This window comes from Centropristis striata, chromosome 1, assembly GCF_030273125.1.
Source record: "Centropristis striata isolate RG_2023a ecotype Rhode Island chromosome 1, C.striata_1.0, whole genome shotgun sequence".
NCBI classification, from domain to species: domain Eukaryota; kingdom Metazoa; phylum Chordata; class Actinopteri; order Perciformes; family Serranidae; genus Centropristis; species Centropristis striata.
The window spans coordinates 28,445,380-28,462,983 of record NC_081517.1 but is presented as its reverse complement, the minus strand read 5'-3'; the positions used below and the strand labels follow the sequence as shown (position 1 = coordinate 28,462,983).

Below are 17,604 nucleotides of genomic sequence, written 5' to 3'. Positions count from 1 at the left end.
TGTGCAGGAGACGCTGCTGCGGCGGCAGACAGCCACGACAACAGCAGCATCAGCACCACGGACAGATCCTCGTGGCTCAGAGCGTGCTCGCCTCTGGGAACCATTGTGCATGGGCGAAAAACCATCGCTTATTACGTCCTCTACCGGAAAATCACCCCAGTGCTCATCAGTATGCAGAGCAGGGTGTGTCTGTGTCATGACTCAATCCCTGCATACATGGTGATTAAGAGCCATCACTGTCTCCCTGTAATTACACACTGCGGGGGTAGTGGGTTGTGGGTGTTAATCAGCTACGATGTTTGCCACTTCAGTGCAAAGTGTTTATTGAATCTGCGTGCATCTGTTTATAGGCCCATCTGCAAATGAACCTGTTGGTGAGCAGAAACTCGTTAATCCACGACAGATGTTGGTCCTGCAGAGCATCAGAAAAACTGAACCTAGCAAATGCCTTAATATCAATCCAAATCACACGCAGAATAATAGATTCATATACTTAGCCCACAGCATTGCAATTGTCTATATTTAACATTCAATCTGCCCACATTTTAACAATGATTTCAAATAATGAGAAGCAACACCTACAAGACTGTCATATGTTTTGCTTTGACTAAGGATAGAGACAGTCAGGTTATGTTCTGCCTCTGTGACTGTTTGCATGGGAGGATTTCTGGGCCTACGCAGCACAGGGCCCCTGTGCCTTCACCTTCAAAAATGTTGCTCAAAGAGACACGTGCCAACGACAGTGAATATGAAAAGGGAAAAACAACATTAGAGTCAGAAAGGACTTCAAGACACAAAATGACCACCAAGCCATACAAACCAAATACAAAGAGACACAAAATGACAGTAAAATCACAACAAAAAAAGACACAAAGAGGCTAAACAACAAAAGACATTAAAGCAACTACAAAACAGACCAAAACATGCCACAAAGCAGAAACAAAACACATGTAAAAGACACAAAATTACTACAAAGAGACACTAAGGGACTATAAAACAGGACAAAACCACAGACAAAAAAATAATCCCTAAAAAAAACAGAACAAGTACAAAGTGAAACAAAACAGAAATACAAAATTACCACAAAGCATCTTTAAACTTCAAAGAGACACAAAATTACTACAAAACGACAGAAAACAACTTCAAAGAGACAAAGAGACATAAAGGGACTATAAAATGGGACAAAACCACAGACAAAGTATAAAGTTAAACGAAATAAAGAGACACAAAACGACCACAAAGCATCACAAACAACTACAAAGAGACACAAAAATAACTAGAAAGCAATACAAAACAACTACAAAGAGATGCAAAATGACTACAAAGCAACATAACAAAACTACAAAGAGACACGAAGGGACTACAAAAGACACAAAACAACTTTAAAGAAACACAAATGGACTACAAAATGACACAAAACATCTTCAAAGACACACAAAGGGACTACAAAATGACACAAAACAACTACAAAGAGACACTAAGGAACAATAAAACAGGACAAAACCAAAGACAAAAAATAACCACTAAAAAGAACAGAACAAGTACAAAGCGAAACAAAATAAAGAGACACAAAACAAGCACAAAGAGACACAAAAGAAAAAAAATGGGCAAAACCATGGAAAAAAAGATCAGCACAATTACAAAGAGAAACAAAAAGGGACACAGGAACACAAACTACCTCAAAGAGTTTAAACCACAGAGAGATGTGTAACAACCACAAAGAGACACAAAACAACAACTATAAAGTCTGTGTGTCTTGCTCCTGTGTCTAAGAGGTGCTACGCCATTTCTATGTCTCATCCCAGGGGTCGTCTCATTATCTGCCCGTGGCTGTAGATACTGGCTACCTTCAGTTTTCTATTCAAAAGCCTTCTGTTCACTGAAAGACAGGACTTTGTCAACCTGGTGTTGTGTGCTGTCAGTTATCTTTTGAGGTCACTCTGCCTGCAGATGTTCACAGCTCTTTTCACAGACCAGTGGTGGTAACAGCAGCAGCAACAGTCCAATAGGAAGATTTATTTGACTCCTGGTTCCACCGAGGGCTCCAGCATTTTTATTTACTGGATATCATTCATTGTGGACGACTTCTCAAAAGTTTGCTTGGTTTGCTGTCATCTGTTGCAATTTTTGCGACCGCTCTGCCACGGTAAGTACACCACCATTGACAGGTAAATGCTTGTAGCAATGTGACATTTCTACAAGAAACATATTTCTTTTCATACTGCTCCCCTCATAACCTCAGTAGGTCAGTTTTGCAGTGTACAGGTACATCTAAAAAATTAGGATATCATGAACAAGTTCAATAGTTTTTGTCAATCATTTCAGAAAGTGAAACTCATAGATTATAGTCATTACACATAGAGCAAAATATTTCAGGCCTGTTTTTCTTGTCATTTTGATGGTGCTGGCTTTGAGATAATGAAAACCCAAAACTTAGTGTCTCAGAAAATTATAATATTGTGAAAAAGCAACATGTGAAAAAAAACATTTGCTGGTGTTGGTCCACTGTGTTTTGTTAAGTCCACAGTCAACGCAGCCATCTACCAGGACATTTTAGAGCTCTTCATTCTTCATGCTGATTTCATTTTCCAGCAGCACCTGTCCACACTGGCAAAGGTACCAAAAGCTGGTTCAATGACCATGGCGTTACTGGGCTTGACTAGCCAGCAAACTCGGCTGACATAGGAGTCTATGGGCTGTTGTCAAAAGGAACATGAGAGACACCAGACGCAGATGACCTGAAGGACGATATCAGAGCAACATGATGCCGTAGGCTGATCACCTCCAGGCCATGTCATATTAATGCAGTAGTTCATGCAAAAGGAGGCCCAAACAAGTATTGAATGTATAGAAATTAACATACTTTTCAGAAGCATGACATTTGTGTTTAAAATATCCTTTTTTTTATTGATCTTATGTAATATTCTAATTTTCTGAGACACTGAGTTTTGTGTTTTCATTATCTCTAAGCCATAATCATCAAAATTACAAGAAACACAGGCTTGAAATATTTCCCTCTGTGTAATGAATCCATATATATATCCATATCCACTTTCTGAAATAAATGACAAAAAATATTTTACTTTTTCAAGATATTCAGATTTTTTGAGATGTACCTGTACTAATGTTCATGTGACAGGTGTGTACCAGTACAGTACTTGAACCACAGTTAATGTCGACCAAATAACAATAAAGTATATTATTACAAATTACAAAGTGTGCAGAAGCAATGTTGAACACCACAGACTTCACATTTATTCACAGGTACTTGAACACATTCAATAAAACAAAAAGAAGTCAGACATAGATCAGCAGTTTCTTTCAGTTATTTATTTTTCCAAAATAAAAGCCTTTCCTGTGGAAAATCCAGTACAAAGTCTGAGCTGACAGAAACATTCAGTCTTACAGTTGAGTCCCGCTATGATTGTTGTATGCCATTTTGCATGCATTATACAAACTCATTATGAACCTGTTTTGCCTTAAGAAGACATTTATCATGCAAACCCTAATCAGAATGGTCAAATTTTCATCATCTTGAACACGTATATATGGTTTAAAAGGCATCTGCAGCTTTTAAATGCCTTAACTACACAAATAATTCATATACTGTACAGTCAAACTCATGCATCTTGAGCTCTGATGGCTTGCATCTGTGCCAAAAAGCACATTATATTTATACCATTTGGGACAAGTTGACAACCTTGAAACTACTACAGGTGAAAAGTTGGAAGGAGACAATATGCTCAATGATTAATTAAAAAGTATGCACATTCTAAAACAGCTCGATGATTTCAATGGAGTATTTTCCAACTTCCTTTTTCGTCTTCATCTTATTGAGCTCTTGGAGACTGCCCTCGATCTTTCCAAGCTCAGAAACCAGTCTCACCTGGGGACACAAGAAGGCATCTAAATCATTTCCCTAATTAGAAGTAACAGTTATATCTGATAAATCTACAATGCTCTAGTAAATGGCGAGTTGTAGTTTCTATGTGATGTCTTACACACACATAATACAAAAGTGAAAAGTGGCCATTACCTGAGACTTAACAAAGCTGTGGAGGCTCTTCAGCAAGCCTTTGGCCTCTGGAGTCATCACTAGCACTGTGAAATGGGCGTCCAACAGCAAGCATACCCAATCCATGATCTACAATCAAATGAAAAGAAATAGTATTTATAATCATTCTTTTTTCAAAGTGGAATGACTGAACTGATGTGTTCCACCTTTTCCTTACAACCATTTTGTGGTACACAATTCATTGACAAAGGATAACTATTATTACAGGAAGTGTGCCCCCACCCCTAATTATCTAGTTTGACATTGAAACAGACCTGAGTCAGACTTGGTGATCTCAATCCGTGCATCTGTGGGAAAGACTCCTGGGAATACTTCAGGTAAAGGAACTGCAGGTACTGGAGGAAAAGCTGAATGGGAGGGAAAGAACATTTAACATTGTAAACACAGGACTTTTTAAGTATCTATAGTCTGTTTTGTGAGAATGTACAATGGTAATAATGTCAAATAACTGATATCCTGTTTATTTAAGAGATGGAGAAAATGTGAACTGGCTGTGTTACTCACAACGACATGCTGAGAGGAGAGATCCTTTAGGTGTGGGAGGAGGAAAGAGTCGCTGTACGCTGTCTGCAGAACCTCATTTCTGAAAAGCTTGAGTTAAGGTCTCATGCATGTAACTTAAAAGCATTGCACACCAAAGAGTTTGAAAATGTAATTGTAAAAAGCAAATTATTGCATCATAATGAACAACTGTGACTTTGCACTGGCAGGATACAGTAGAGCAGCCTTGTATAGTCCCACTGGACAGATCTGTTCTGGTGGGGTTGAGGTCTTCTCCTTGTTTTCTGCTCTAGTGTCGTCTGAGTGGTCCTCGTCCATGGCGTTGGGACTGAAACCGTTCTGCAAACCAGCCGGGCCCAGCTCTCTGGCCATTAGGCTTTCCATGAAGGAGACACTGTCAGGCTCCAGGCTCACTTGTCCTGCATCAGCATCTGACATACTGCAAGACAAAAGGTGGCTCAATGTTTATATTTTAATTTAACATAACACAGATTCAGACTGACAATCAGATCATTAAAGTGGCATATTTATGAAGTAAATTTTGACTGCACTAACTGCACTGTAATGTCTATAGAAAAATGACACCACCTGCATTTAGATTGGCCAGTTGTCTGATCTCCTGGGAAAATTAGGGCTCGATTTACAACAGAAAACAGGAAGAGGCTAGAGCTTGAATAGCGCCTGTACTTGATGGTATGATGGTAAAATAACAGAGATTACGTGGTGTGAACCAAGGTGGCACTCTTTATTGCCTCGCAGATTGTCAACAGTATGGCATGAAAGCTTCACTCTTTTCGTTCTCAACTTTCACAATAAAAGCTCCAGATATATACACTGCATCACTGCTTACCAGAAAGCCTTTCACTAAGAAGTAACTCAACAAAATAGCTTACACTGGCCATTGCCCTGATAGTAGAAATGGTTCTGAAGAAACTCTGGACCAAGGGATTGGCGTTTGGAAGAAACCTGCCAACTCGATCATCTATAATGTTAACAATCAACTAATCGCTGCATGTATACATGGGCAAAATAAAAGATATATACACAGTACTATGCAAAAGGCTGTTTTGATAACAGATGCTTTAATTTTGAAAGGACGAAAAGAGGCTTCCTGTCGATCTTAAAACGAAATCAACTGAGATTACACCGAAAAGATAAAGTTAAGCAGTTCAATGTTTTATGTTTTAGCCCCCGGAGAGGCATGAGGTTAGTTTTCACAGTAATCTTGTATATTTAAATGTGTTTTGTGATTAAATAAGTTTTGGATAAAATTAAACTTAGTAATTCATGCTAGAAAGGTTTGATACAGTAAGCTAGTTTTGCTCAAATTAATATTCTTGTATTTCTTTGTGTTTTATAATTGTTATTGCAACTTTCAGTTTGCAAACTGTAGCTTTATTCAACTCCAATTAATTATTCCATCCCTACTGGAAAAAAATTGAAAGAGCTGCATTGACATAAGATAAAAAGAAGTTAAAACAGTAAATAACAAAACCTGCCTACTTATTAATACTACCAGTTGTTTTACTCTGCTTTTATAAGTTTCTAGTTGAAATTGGTAGTATGGTTTCTTCCTTTGGACAGCACTGGCAGCCATGTTGTTAACAGTATATGAACATGGTTGTTTAATCAATTCAGCCCGAGTGTATCGCACCAACAATAACCAAGATTAGGGGAAGGAAAGAGGAAAAGTTTCCCATTTCCAATCTAAAAATGCTAAATCACAAAAATATATTACATTAGTGCACCTCAGTGGTAGTAACGCATGGGTAAAATGTGTCTTCAATTTAAACCTCTATTACAGTCTTCACTGATGGGATCGTGCGCTTCAGTGTTACCTGATAAAGGCCTTCAGGCAGGCACAGGTGACAGCTTCTGGGATGTCAGGGAAGAACTGCAAGCAGAGCTGACACAGAAAGTAGTCCTTCCTCTCCAGAGCCAGGAGCACAAGGTCAGGACACACACTGTTGAATGTCATGATGGGAAAAGGTCACATCCAACAGCAATAACACTGGTTGAATCACTCTACCATTTGCATTCAAATACAGTTTCAAAAATACACTCTGCAGACTGAATGCCGATTTAAAGTTATGTAGAATCAACATTAAAAAACCCGTTGCCTGTTGCCTCACTGACCTGTGGCAAAGGCATCGAGTGTGCACTAGCTGTGCCAGGCTGCTGGGGGTGTAGAACGCTGGATCGTCCAGGCTCCGGGACACAAGGGTTGATGCGAGCTGCCCCACCGAGGTCTGCAGGTCCTGGATGTCCATCCTTGAGAGGAGCCCCTCCACTTCTTTCTGGACCTCTTCTATTGGTGCTGTCTGCATGAGGAAATTAAAAATGTTTTTTGATTATAAATTTACTTTTTTGGTCAACATGCTGTTGCAGTATTTAAATTTTTTTTTTTACCTTGATGAGCTCCAGAACTTGGTCACTTGTTAAACTACTTGCTGATTGGCTCTTACGAGTTGTTCTCTGTGTGGAAAGAGAAAAGAAACCAACTATAGATGATACAACTGACAGGTTTGGACAATTAATCTTCAGGTGGCACAACATTTAAAACACAGTTTTGTTTGCTAACTGCTGTCATCATACTCCATCATATCCCGACAGCAAATGGTTATATGCATTTGTAAATGTATGTATGTATTTGTAAATGGTTCCAGGACTACCTATCCCACAGACAGGAATGTCTCGCATCCAACTGCTTTGAATTTTTACCATTAACAAAGGGGATCCCACAAGGTTCAATATTGGGTCCTGTCCTGTTTGCTATTTTCATTAACAACATTACATCCGCCATAACAAACTGAAATCGCCATCTCTACGCCGATGACACAGTTTCGATGAAACTCTCCAGCAAGCCTTCGACAAACTACAACATTCTCTTCTCAATCTAAAATTCTCAATTCAGACAAAACCTATCTCAAGAGCCATATATATATATATATATATATATATATATATACATATATACACACATAAATATACATACTGGTACATATATTCGCTCAGAGAGAGAGAGAGAACAAAAACTCACATTTAAATTTCATATTGACATACAAGTAAATTAAAACAAAAAATTGGATACTTATACAGAAACAAAACAAATTTCTCTCTGTTCTGTAGGAAACGGATCATTCAGGCTGTCTTTTTTATCAGTTCTGGATTATGCTGATGTTATCTATAGACATGCTGCCTCCACTCTCACCTCAGTGGACTCCGTTTATCACTCTGCACTCCGATTCATCACTGGTGACAGTTACTCCACCCATCATTGCATACTATACAACAAGGTGGGATGGGCACCTATATTTATCAGATGAGACATGCACTGGTTCCTTTTCATTTATAAAATCTTGATAGGCGACATGCCACCATACCTCAGCACTATATTAAAGTACTATGTGACATAGTAATTACCCAACATGCTCAAGTGATTGCTTAATGCTCAATGTTCCCTGGACAAATACTGAATTTGGAAAAACTGCTTCCAGTTTTTCTGCTGCATCTACCTGGAACATCTTACAACATTCACTCAAACTCAACACAATTATAACTATGGGCCACTTTAAAACTACGATACACAATAACTCTGCCTTTCACTGCAACTGTTTTTAATGTTTTTTCAAGTGTTTTTTCTGTGCTGTTTGTTCTTCATTGTGTTTTCTCTGTACTCTTGACATCATTGTAAATGAAGGGTTGCCTTCAATGATTCCTCGAGAAATAAATAAAGGATAAATGAAAAATATTATGGTTCTAATGTAAGACTACATTTTTTGATACCATTAGAGGTTAACCTTGTATACAAATCAACAATATGCATGGCTGTACAAACAGTCAAAGTGCAGCCCTGTGGTATTATAAAGCGTCCCCTTTGCCACAATACATCCCTGTGTGCACCATTATTTTAGGCAGCAACTACTGTAAATCACAATTTCATATGGAGCTAGTGCTACAGTGTGTGGGATTGATGCGCCGGTAATTCAGGCAGCAGCTGTCTCCAACATACCGTCTTCCTGGTCTCCGCTGTTCTCGAGGGATGAGCTTTCTCTTCATGCAGAATGTTATTCCAAGATGGTACAAGAGTGGGAGCTTTGGACTCTGTATCAGTAAGAAAAATAAACTGTACTGAGCAAACACACATTTATTCTTCCAGCATTACTAAGAACAGCACATGAGTACATGTTACCGCTGTATTACTTATCACATTTAAATTAGTGTTTTCTGGCATCAAAGGCTTTGTTCGATGTATGTCATTCTCACAAAGTTTTGATTACAACAGGAGCAGTGCTAAAAACTAGTTTTAACTGACCTTCAATCTTGGCCTGCCGTAGTTTCCCCAAAGCAGAGGCCAGGGAAGATTTGGGGCACTCGTATGGAATAACAGAGAGGGTTTTCCCATGTGGAATAAATAACTTGTTCGAATAACTCCAAAGCTAAATCAAAGAGAAAAGAAAGTGAATACACACAGGAATTAACGGTCAAAGTTAACATCATTTAACAGTGGTAGTATTCACTAATTCTTTATTTTTGTGTCAATATTAAAATTGTGAACTGCCATAAAGTTGTGAGGAGGGACAGTGAGCCCCGTCACAGTGGAGAGCAGACACAATGCTCTACCAAAGTCATACAGTCCTCCATCAGCACCCAGCAGCTGGAAGGACAGGGAACCTTGGCCTGCGGTAATAATAATAATAATGAGGGAAGCTTAAATGGGTGTAGGTGGTAATGCATACTTCAAACCTGAGCGACAAAAGCTCATGCACACACTGGTGATTGTGCTCAAAAGACAAATATAATTCACAATATATACACAGGTGCATTTCAGGTCCATTTCCAGTAGTTCAAGTCAGAAAGCCCCAACCAAGTATTGAGTGCATATAGATGGACATACTCTTTAGAGGCCAACATTTCCATATTAAACATACTTTTAAAATTGGTCTTTTGTAATATTCAAATTTTTTGACACACTGAATTTTAGGTCTTCTTTAAATGTAAGCCATAATCATTATAATTACAAGACAGTAAATAAATGAAGACATGAAATGTTTCATTCTGTGTGTAATGGATCTATATAATTTGTTATTTCCACTTTTTGAATTGAATTACTGACATAAATAGACTTTTCTATGATATTCTAATTCATTGAGATGCACCTGTATATCAGAAATTATTAGAAAACAATTGATTTTGGCTCTTTTTTTTTTTTGCATTTAATATACCAAAGCATTCCCACCTGTCCGTAGATTTTACCCGCCATCTCTTTTCCTGCCTGCAGCGTCTGGAAATTGGTATTCCAGATGCAAAGGAAGTCTGACAAATCAAAGACAGAGGGCCATTCAACAACACACACAACTGCAATCAGATACAGGGGTCATGTGGCTTTATCATTGTAGTGCATTTATTCAGAAGCAAAGTGAGATTGAACTGCATTTACCTTTACCAGCTCCGGCAGAGGGGTGTGGGACCCCCACGACAGCCACATGAGCTTCATCCAGGACCTGAGCCGACGCAGCCTCCAGTTGGCCGTCACCGACAGGAAGGCCCAGCTGCAGGCTGCGGGGCAGCGGGAGAGCCTGGGTCCCCTCGTCAGCTACCAGGCCCCGCACAGAGACTACACTCTGGTACACATTACCATTAGAGTCTGGATGGAAGTAAATAATGACACAAAGAGGAAAAAAGGATTATTGAAGGAAGAGATTACAAGGAAAATGTATCTAACGTTTCTTGAATGCAACATGTTGTGTTTGTGCAACACAGAGTGTAAATTAACCCATTTAAGCCGGGAAAGAATTACCGCATTTCTACCATTAAAACAGGGGGCGCTCATGTGTTATTCTACCATTAAAGCCGGGAAAGCGGATACGTCGTTTTGTAGAATTTGTAGTTTTTTCAACCTATTTTCGGTCTCTTGGCCAATGAAATGCATCAGAATACATGTGGGAGTGTCGCAATGCAACATGGGACTTATCCAGAACTGAAATCATGGTGGAAGACAACTATAGCAGAAGGAGCTCAGATATAATAGGTATAAGCTCTCATATACTTTTTGAATTTCATTTCTATCTGCTACAGAGGCTGAAAAATCGACATTAGTAGGCGTTAACACTTCTGTTGAATTTCCAGAAAAAATTCAGGTTTTAGGGGGTAATTTTAAAATCACCCATAGGCTTTTTACAGGCATTTTTTCCAGCCGTTTTAGGCCTAAATGGGTTAAGGTACAACTGTACATCAAACTAAACTCATCACTGTTGTTGTTCTTTGTTGTGGAGCATTTTCATTTCCAAGTCCACAAAAATAAACTGTCAAACAGTGACACTAAAAATATTTTTCACAGGAAATTCAGGCTTACAGAGATAAAGCAGGCGGATGTGTTTATCCCTGTAGGAGGCAGAGAAGCTGAGCGGGGTGAGGCCAGGCTCCTGCCTCTCCAGCCGGTACCTCTGTAGGGTGTTGGGATTCAGTCTCTGCAGGTAGAGGAAAGTATCTCCTTTCTGTGGGAAGACAGTGACAGCCAAGGTAAACAGACCTTTAGAAATACCAAATACAAAGAGTTGATGCACACGTTGACAAGAAAAACAACGACTGACAAAATGATTTATTGATAAACCAGTCATAAAATACATGTAATTCACATGCAGGCACATATTTGTGTCCTCAAATTAATTTACAGCACGGTGACATGAACTTGGGACATTGTCTAAAATGTAAATACAACAGAATGGCATAATTTGCTAATCCGTTGTGAAATATATGCAATTGGAAACTGGACAAAGACAGAAAACTAATACACTTTTGTTGATTAATTGAATTAAATTAGTTGATTGTTTTTTTTTAATTGTTACCTGTTCAGTTGTGAAGATTATAAACTGTTGTGTCTCTGTCACCACGATGGTGCTCCAGCTAAACATATAGGGGAAAAAAGAAATAAAATTGTGAGTCTGCAGTGAAATTATATTTTGATTTTAAGTTTAGGGTTTCTGCACCTTTTCCAAAGTCAAATATTAGTACTTTGAGTACTTTTATTGTGCGTTTAAGCTTTTCCAGCACACTACAGCTGTTTTAAATACATTTATATTTATATACATACATACATATCACTATATATACATTGTGAACTCATTATTTCACTTCTTCATCACATTAAATTAGATGCTATTGTGTTTTAAACAACTCAAATGATGTTTTGTGACAGAATCTTTCTGACTATATTCAAATTACAGGCACTTCTGACCATGAAAACACCACATTGAGATTAAGTTGTTTTGGGAAATGGAAATGTTATTATTATAATACTAAGGATTTACTGGGGCTCTACGACACAGTGATACTGACCTAATGGCCTCCTCTGGAGAGAGTACTTCCTCTATGGGCTGCTGGGGGGCAGAGAGGAGAGAGTCCAGAAGCCTCACAGCTCCTCTCTGGAACAAGACCACAGGCTCCCCTCCAGCTGCACAGTGGACCCTCCAGACATCTGAGGACACCTGGTGAGAATAAACAGACACGAGCCAGGAATGGGTTCAGTTTTGTTATCCAATGATTGGAAATTAAATAAAATGATTACAAAGACTTCCAGGTGACCTGTCTCTTCATCAAACATCTTTTGAGTGGTAAAAACACCTTTGTTTTCAGAGGTAATCAAATAAACATTGCACAAACTCAATGTTAACTTACAGTTGCTTTGAAAGCCTTGTCTAGGAGTAGGTCTTCTTCCTTCCAAATTCTGATCACCTTGAGAACAGAAACAGATGTTATTTACGTGTAGATATTTCTGGAAGTTCAGCTCTACAGAGACACCTGGAGGCTAAATTAATAAAAAAGTTAAAGTAGATTTGTAAAAGTTAAATTGTGTAATGAATTATAATAACATGGAGGCCAATTGCACACTGTCAACACAACCGGTAAACAGGCAGGTGGGAGAATAGCTTCCTTTTTTTATAATGCTGATTGTGTGGTAGAGTTCACTAATTTTTTTATTGGATGAAAATTGAAAATAACTACCATAGAATAGTTTGTAAACTAAAGTTAAGAACTAATGGCCAATTTTGTAGAACTTAAGCGATTCAATGAGGCTCTACCTGTGCAGCAAACCAAAACTGGCATGATTATGATTATCTCTACCTTGCCACAACGAGAATGACTAAAATTCTACCTTGCTGTCCGAGACTGCCACATATTCCTTGGTCTGCGAGTTGTAGACTGCAGGACATGTCAGCGTCTGTCCTTGTTTCACTGTCCAGCTGCTCAACGGCTTCTGGTCTGAAACCTGTCGGACCAAGAAGACATAAATAAAAACAGGTGATAATATCCAAACGGTTTTTCAAGTCACAACACTGAAAGTTCCCTTCACCTGCATCTAAACTGGTAAATGTAAAACTGTACTATATCGTAGTGCAACTTCCATCATGATAGATTTAAGATCATGAAACAAGCAATATACACAGCTGTGGACTCAAGTCACATTGCTTGGACTTGAGTCTGATTCATGTCAAAGGTTTGATGCTTACAACTCGGATTGGACTTTAACGCCAATGATTCATGATTTCTCTTGGAAGTGAGCTTTTTGACTTAAAAATACTTAAAAGCCCAAGTGTTTTCCCCAAGCCATGCAATATGCTATAAAAGTGCAATGTCAGCTGGGGCGAAACAATTAATCAAAAATTTTGCTAGAGCCACAATATATGTCAAAATATCATGCATTTAGTGCTGTTTTGCTACAAAATGCCCAAGGCTACGAAATGCATTCTACAGAGAAAAACTTTTTTGGTCCGGATCCTTACAGATAGATTGTACAACCCTAATGTTAATTACTTTTTTAAGATTAAGTTTGGTGGCATTGGTTGTAACAAATCGTCACACTGTTAAAATAATCGCCCAAGTAATTTTTTTGTTTTTTTGCCTAAATCATCTCCTCATGATTCTGGCCACCTATGGTAAAATCGCCTACATCCTCAGTTGATCAGATCATGTGATTTTACCCCTTTAAAATAATGGCCTATGTCAAGTGTGTGGATTAAGCAGATTTATTATGCCTAAATCAAAATAAAATGTGACTAAGGCAATTTTTTGAACATGCCTTTGTGACTTGAGCAAGATATGGTAACACTTTATTTTGAAGGTGTCTACATAAGAGTGACATGAGTGTGTCATTAACATGACATGGGATGTGTCATGAACATTAGTGACACTTTGAAGTAACATTAATGCTCATGATACTTGTCATGTCATGTTTCTGACAGGCTTGTGTGACTCTTATGTAGACACCTTCAAAATAAAGTGTTACAATATCTTGCTTAAGTCACAAAGGCATGTTCAAAAAATTGCCTAAGTCATTTATTTCTCTTAAGTTACATACTTTACACAGAGTGTTATTACTATGCCAATAGCCATCCTTTGTTACATCCTTTTTGAGTGAAATGATCAATAAATGTCATATGTTACAATTTTGGTGAAATTTTTGTGTTTCCTGCAAAACTTTGAAAAAATGAGTTAGGCGATTATTTTAACGGGGGTGACGATATATTATTACAATGTTGTTTAACTGCCTTACATTTGGTTAAGGGTGGATTATGGCTTGTTAGGAGTTTTACACACAAGTTTAGAACCGAGACCTCACTCGAGACTTGACTGCCAAGCTTTTAGACTTAAGTTACTTGTGACTTAAGTAAAAATATCATTACAAAGTGATGACTTTGTCCCACCTCTGACGCAAGTGTTGCCAAACCTGAAAGACGGCATTTAAGTTTTACTGATTTCAAATTAGCCACATGGTGAACAATTTAGCGGTATTTAGATATTAAATAAATACGTAGACTTGGCCAGCAGTAGTTAGCAAGCTGTGTGCGTTTTCCGGACGACTGTTAGCTTACATTTGCATGTTGTGTAGACATAGACATAGTGCTCAGTACAACCTGAGTTACGCTAACTTGTGATTTTTACACGAAAAGGAGTAAATGTATCACATGTAGCCGAGGTATCTGTCTTGTCTACTCTGGTGGTTGCTGTTGCTAAGAACAGCCGAGGATGCCAACACGAGTTGTACAGGTCGCACTGATCAGCTGGTTAGTAGAGCCTGCTCAAAACAAAGGTTGAACATTACCTTGTACAGCGTGACGGATCTGGTTGTGTCTGTGACGACCACATAGTCGCTGTCTCTCTCCGTTTCGATCCCCTGAATGCCTGAATTTGATAGATTTTGAGCTGGGGCAAGTCCGCACAACGTGTATCCCTCGTACAGCGCGGCCATGCTGGACGAGAAGAAAGTGGAACACGTTGGATCTCGCGAGAATAGACAAACGAGATCACAGGTGGTGTAGAGTTGTGCCCTATGGTTGTGCCTGCTCGCCGAGAGCTGCGTGCACATCGCGGGAGCGCGCACAGCGAAAAGCGAAAACTATCAGACATCGTTGTCATGATTTATGCGGCCAAGTGTTTTAAAAATGATATTTTTGTGATGTTTATTTATGGTGAGAAAAGATGTGAAGTATATAGTGTACTAATGTTTAGAGCAAGGATATTTAACTTTTGAGGAGATAGGAGGCAGTTAACGACATAACAACAAGTATTATGAATATAATTAATTATTAATGATAGCATTAAATAAATAAAAAAGATGAGATAAACAAGAAAAGGCCCATATCCCATCTTTTTTATTTTCTTAAAAAAAACCCGTTTGAAACTTGACAAGAATTGACACTGTGCATAGTATATGCCAAATAGGCTTAACTCACATATGTAACTGTCTGTCAGACTAACAGTAACTAATAGTCTAAGCGACTAATAGTAACACAGGCAGGACAAACTTGTGAATACAAGTCAATGAATCTGAATCTACCAGTAGGTGGAGACAAACAGCCAGAGATGGTAGCCTACATTAGCCTACTAAACATTGTGTTGCTGTAAGGCAGCGGTTCCCAAACTTTTTTAGCCGCGCACCCCCTTCTATGTCCCAAACAGGTTGACGCACCCCCAATCCCCCACACCTTAAAAAACCCCAAAATGCAATAAGCTTTTTTTTATCGCCTTATTAAAGGCGGCATGTTTAGTCATGCTCAAATGACCAGAACACACATATAATTAGATAATCACCATCACAACAATGAGCTCTCCTATTTGAATTAATCTGAAACACAGTTTCAATATAATGCAACAAAGTTATGCGCAAGCTTCCACTTTTAAGAGCAAAGAGGATGATGTAAGGCTCAGGATCAGAGGCAGAAAGCAGATCAGTTGGGGAAAAAAGTTTATAATATTTTGAGCCACACTGAACAAAAAATGCAGCAATTTTAAATGAGCGTGGAGCTAACAAACACAACCCCGTCATCATAACACAGGTTGGAAAAATGGAAGACGCTTTATTTTGAGATGAAGTGCATTTTGAATAGCCTGCATTTATTAATTAATTACTATTACAGTTTTTGATTTTACATTTTACAAAGGAAATCTTTATTTACACTTCTTTATTGTGTGGGGGAAAAAATGTCATTGTGTAATTATCAGATCGCCATTACATTTTTCATCTCGCACACCCTCTAGCAGCAGCTGGTGCACCCCCAGGGGTGCATGCACCACACTTTGGGAATCCCTGTTTTACATGATAGGGAAGTTCAAACAATCCCACCCAATAAAAATAAAAAAATCCCCCCCCACCCAAAAAAAAATAAAAAATCCCAATAACTCCGCCAGAGTGTCTCCTTTGGGTCACTTCCGCCGGTCCCAAGCCTGGATAAAGGAGGAGGGTTGGAATTATGATGTTTGAAAAACAAGAATCAACAGAAGAAAGTTAATTTGAAGTTCTAAACATTTTTAGTTTTTTTTACTCACTTTTTGTCTCTCCCACGACATGATTCCTCTCTCCTGAAATAGCGCTCATCTTGTAAAAATGTCAGACATGTTTGCTGCATTTTGTCACAAACAGACAATAAAATGTATAATCAATAAACCACATAGGCAGAATAACCTAGTATTGTGTTTATTTTGAAGTATTTCTGACTTTTAGAGTAGTTTGGAGTATACTGTTATGAAATGGCTTATTTCCTCATTCTTAATTTCTTGACAAATTCAACCACTTCTGCACAGAAAAAATGGAAAAAGTCAATAATGGAATACGAGATTTTGTTGATGTTTTATGGACCAGTTCATCCAAGGTAAGGTAAACACACACACACACACACACATATATATATATATATATATATATATATATATATATATATATATATATATATACATACTATGTACTTAAGTATAAGTACTAATACCTCACTGTGAAATTGTCTTTATTGTGGGGAAAAAAATGTAATTGTGTAATTATCAGACCGCCATTACATTTTTCATCTCGCGCACCCCCGAGCAGCAGCTGGTGCACCCCCAGGGGTGCATGCACCACACTTTGGGAATCCCTGCTGTAAGGGAACAGCTGCTTTAGTAGGCTTAGTTGTCTGAATTAAGTTTATTAAGAATGGCTCATGATAATTGCTAAAAATAGCTAGGAAAAAAAACTTCAAGGGCAAGTCAGTCACAGACACCCAACATATTCAATGTAAAGCTGGAGCCAGCCACCAGCTTAGTATATTCAAAGGTAACAACATTTGCCTACCATCACTATCAAAGCTATCTAATTAACGTGCCATATGTGTCTCATGTGTACAAAAAAAGTCGAGCCTGCTCCTGCTTCTGTAAGTGATTTCATGTGTCTCATGGAATGCTGCATGACAATCCCAAAACACAAGGGACGAGGTTGTACATGTTAAGTGTGATCATTGAAGCAGTGGTTATTTGAAAACCCAACTGTCCGTGTAAATTTCTGAAGAACTGTGGACATGACAACAGGAAAGTGGGCTATGTGGTTTATTAAAGACTCTTGCAAGAGGACACATCAACCCACACCACATGAGTGTCCAGAATCTGTGGTCTGATACTCTTTTATGCTGTATCTGGTCACTCCCAGATCACACACAGCTGTAGTCATAAAACGTCACTTGTGACACCTTCCCCATCCCTGGCCCCCAGGCCAAATGGGATTT

At 38.5% G+C, this 17,604-nt stretch overlaps 1 protein-coding gene across 1 annotated transcript; it reads right to left on the bottom strand.

The window, feature by feature from the left end:
• Nucleotides 1–3,315: 3,315 nt before the first annotated feature.
• nol11 (nucleolar protein 11) lies at nucleotides 3,316–14,858 on the bottom strand. The gene is made up of 18 exons (XM_059342142.1): nucleotides 14,679–14,858; nucleotides 12,732–12,845; nucleotides 12,254–12,310; nucleotides 11,915–12,063; nucleotides 11,425–11,482; nucleotides 10,932–11,073; nucleotides 10,017–10,223; nucleotides 9,816–9,892; nucleotides 8,892–9,015; nucleotides 8,589–8,680; nucleotides 6,986–7,051; nucleotides 6,713–6,897; nucleotides 6,415–6,540; nucleotides 4,791–5,015; nucleotides 4,580–4,658; nucleotides 4,330–4,422; nucleotides 4,037–4,144; nucleotides 3,316–3,886 (listed from the first exon to the last, which is right to left on the bottom strand). Exons 1-18 carry the CDS (start codon nucleotides 14,823–14,825, stop codon nucleotides 3,773–3,775), a joined length of 2,163 nt encoding a protein of 720 aa, XP_059198125.1. The 5' UTR covers nucleotides 14,826–14,858; the 3' UTR covers nucleotides 3,316–3,772.
• Nucleotides 14,859–17,604: the final 2,746 nt, after the last annotated feature.